The 4,016-nt window shown below is 35.7% G+C and overlaps 1 protein-coding gene across 1 annotated transcript in view; it reads left to right on the top strand.

Annotated features, from left to right (window-relative positions):
* LOC103138811 (coiled-coil domain-containing protein 85C-A-like) overlaps positions 1-2,447 on the top strand; it is an 18,119-nt gene extending 15,672 nt beyond the window's left edge. Inside the window, exon 5 of the mRNA XM_016672031.1 lies at positions 101-2,447. Coding sequence (XP_016527517.1) covers positions 101-193 — 93 coding nt within the window. The 3' untranslated portion in view covers positions 194-2,447. The remainder of the gene's footprint in view (positions 1-100) is intronic.
* The last annotated feature ends 1,569 nt before the right edge of the window (positions 2,448-4,016 follow it).

Below are 4,016 nucleotides of genomic sequence, written 5' to 3'. Positions count from 1 at the left end.
ATAGAGGAATATCTTATCACATTTTAAGGGCCTTCCTCAGTGTGATTGGTTAATATTTGCCTCCTGTTGAGCGCTGACAGCTGTTTTTCTTGCCTTGCAGGTGGTTTGGAGAAAGCTGGGCGACGCCGCTGGTTCAAAGCTTTCTGTTCGACAGCAGCTGTCAGGAAACCAGCTCCAAGGTCCGGTCCAGTAGGAGAACCCACCATCAAACCCACAGCATGGTCCTCAAACGGAAGCAGTAGAGGAAAATGGACACACCTTTTACTACACAAATGCACAAAGTTTCAACAGTCCTGGACAGGATGGTGAAACGGCTCACTGATGCCACCATGTGGATTTACGGTGTAAATACAGTTTTAAATCAGCAAATTTTCAGTTTATTGTAGCAGATCCATCCACAGTCTTCCACTTTCCTAAGATCTTAGAGGTAACTGGTCCAAAGCGTCCTTCTCCCCACCGACTCAAGATCACTTGGGGATCTCTTCACTGACTTCTGGGCGCGAGTTCGGGGCTCCCTTCATCTCTAACGACGACATCCTGCTCTACAACTCTGAATCTCCCCCATAAACTCAGAGGGAAACTCCAAGGGAGCCGATTTCAGTCTAGCTCGGTAAAAACCAGACCCTTTCTCTCCGCTGTGGTTCCTGCGAAGAGCCTGAGTCTTCGGTGGCTATTCAGAAACGATTGCTAATTGCTAACGGTCGGCTGTGACGTATGTAATGCGCCAGTATCGCCCCTATGAAGCTAATCGGGTGTTGCCTGCGTTGTAAACAGCAGTCCTCCACTGCGAAGAGAGAAGTATCGAGCTGAACGAGATGGCTGAATGTTAATTTAATATTTAGAAGCGTGGCCAACACGGACTGAACGGCTCCGTTCACTTCCTCCGCTAAAACCACACACAGACTACAACTTTAAAACAGCGCAGAAAATCGACGTCAACTTCTTCTGTTCGCTGATTGGCCGGTTGGAACGCTAAATTCTAAATCCAAAGCTTCATATTTCCGCTTCACCATGACAGACTGGAGGATTGTATTCATAAAAAGAGACAAAGCTGTGATTTATCTGCCTGTTTTCTGCGCCATCCTGCAATCACGCAGAACCAAAGCATTTCCTGGGTTTCCACAGTTCAGAGTGGACCGCCATCTTGTTTGACAGCTTCTATTTGCTTGGACTTTGACAACAAAATATTAGGGCCAGACTAAGATTTTTTTTATTCTTAATTACGAGAATAAAGTTATAATTTTAGGGGAATTAAGTAATAATTTTTTAAAATACATTATCCAAACCTTTTTCTAATAAAACAGGGTTTTTTTTGTTTTAAAAGTTTCTCTGCTAATATTGTGACTGTATATTCTCGTAATTAACCAAAATTTATCATAGCCTGGCCTTAATACTCACAGAAGGAACAAAAAACGAACTTTTATATATATATATATATATATATATATATATATATATATATATATATATATATATATATATATATATACACACACACACACACACACACACACACACACACACATGCAGTTGCTTGCAGAGGAGTATGGACAGACAGTGTTGAGATAAAAAGGTGATGTTAGGTTGAATAATTACTTACTTTAGTAATAAGTAATACCCATAAGGAGATTTTCATATTTACGTCTCAACAGAATCACATTTTTGGCAAACTTTATGAGCCATGCTGCAGCTTTTCCTTCCATCTTGGCACAATGTTTGACATCTTCCTGTTGTTTGCTGCTGCATGTTGTGTTTTTTTTAACAGAGCTGGCTAATGCTTATCCTCTAAATAGCAAGCACCTTTAATTCATCTACATCTGAGGAATATGAAAGCATGTTTTTGCTTCAAAGTGATTTTTTAAAAGAATCTCTTCTTAGAAATTTCAGTTACATGCAGCTGAGATAAAGTTGCTGTCTGTTGCTTGTTTGTGCAGAACTGAAATTAAAAGATGATGTTAAAACTCAACAAAATCTGTGCAAACACTTCCTAATGATCCAATTCTTTACACTGATTTGTTCCTCAAACCACCTGAACCAAACTCCTGAGCAACCTCAGATATAGATGCTTTACTTTGAGCCTGATCTGACTGAGCCAACGCCTCATTTAAAGGAGAAAACATAGGATCAGTTTTCCACAAAGTTTGTTGTTAATTTGATCCCGCTGGTGATTAAGTGTATGTACTATGTGCTGCCTTTCTGTCAGGAGTAGATACGCTGCCTTAATGTAGATTTTACAGCATATATTTCTGTTAAATAAATGGAGTTTAGCTGGATTTAAAATCTGCCTGCAGTAATTTGGAGAGTTTTCTGTTTAAAAAAAAAAAACAGTGCTGTAAATTAGGTTTAATGGTTTGAAATAATTGCTTTTATTTATAAGTTAAAAAACAAAACAAAAAAAAAAACAGGCGAGCACATTTTATTGTACGGGTTGGTGGAAAAGAAAAACATTAGAAACAGCTGGTTTCTGAATGTGTGTATGTAGCTGCAGATGTATTTTAGCAAAACTGTAACTCATGAGAATAGTTTAAGAAATACTTTTAAATGAAATTAAAGTTTTTTTTTTGTAAATGTGTGCTGCTTCATTGCTTGTTTAAATGACCATGTGTGCAGAAATGTTTTACTCAGCTTCTTATTTATTCAATTTATATCAATGTTTCCTTACACAGGACACTAATTTTTCTTTTGCTGCTAAGACTCTAAAACTAAAAATATCGAAATAATTTTAGGGCTACAAAAAAATAAAAATAAAAATAAGCAGGTAACATAAATTGATGGTCACAGGAATAGAAAATTCTAAATGATGTCAAAATTAAATAAGTGGTAGTATTGACATTAAATTAAACTAAAGCAGCAGTTAATGCATGGATTACAAATAAATGTTCTCTTTGTTGGTATTGTAGTTTAATCAACAATGTCTTTTTTGTAACTTTTCTTAATTTTGGAAGTTGTAGTCTTCCATACTCTTAATTTAGAAGTAGGAAAAATGAAATGATTGTAAAAGTTTATTCCACTTACCGACTCTGCAAAATGACTTAATGAATTAAAGCAGTTGTTTGGCATCATACCACCATTTTCCCCAGGAAGAATTAAAACAATAAACTATGTGCTTTTAATTAAAGAAAAAAATAAATAAATCTGCACTTAAGGGACTTTTTCTGTATGTTTTAAGACTCAGACATACTAACTTTGTTTGTGAGAGGCCATTTAAATTGTGGCACATCTGAGCTTCCATACCCACAGGTAGAACAGCATTATTTCATGTATCCCTGAGTTCATATTTACTGTTTTCAGTTCAGGCTGCTTGCCTCATGTGAAAATAACAGGTGAATTTGTGATGATCTCACTGTATTTATTGCACAACACCACTTTACAGACTGGGAATGTAAATACAGTTTACTGTAGAGAAGTTCTCATCCCAGTTATTTACGTTTGGAACTAAATGAGTAAGTAATTACTGAAACTACAACTGATACTTCTGCTACTACAACATGTGATTGTTGAGTTCAGTTTACTTGTTTTTCACCGTGATTCCACTACTTTGACATGTGAATGAACAGTCATGATGAATGTTTGGATCACACTTAAGGTCAAGGACCAGGACACCATAACATTTGTTCTATCTCACTCGCCTTATCACTGAGAAACTGCAAAAACAATAAAGATTTATAATGCTCAGGGTCAGATATGAGTCTGTGAAAGTGTTTTTATCTTAAATGGAAACCAAATCATAAATGAAGACAAGAAACGACTGAACAATGATGCTTATAATAAAACAGGAGTACAGATATGAAGAAAACAGTTTCCACAGAAGTTAAACTGAATGCTAAAACTAAATGTTAGGAATCAAATCACATTTTATACACAAAATCCACTTTATATCTTTATTTTATTTATTTATTTTTTGCGGAAACAAGAATTACTGAGATTATTATTTTTGTTTGGTCATCAATTTGAAAATGTTTTGTTGATTTATATATTTTTTTGTTGTTCTTTAATAAAGTTACGAACGTTTTAAC

This window comes from Poecilia formosa, unplaced genomic scaffold, assembly GCF_000485575.1.
Source record: "Poecilia formosa unplaced genomic scaffold, Poecilia_formosa-5.1.2 Scaffold54, whole genome shotgun sequence".
Classification (NCBI taxonomy): domain Eukaryota; kingdom Metazoa; phylum Chordata; class Actinopteri; order Cyprinodontiformes; family Poeciliidae; genus Poecilia; species Poecilia formosa.
Note: the sequence above shows the minus strand (reverse complement) of the source record. Positions and strands in the feature narration are given on the sequence as shown.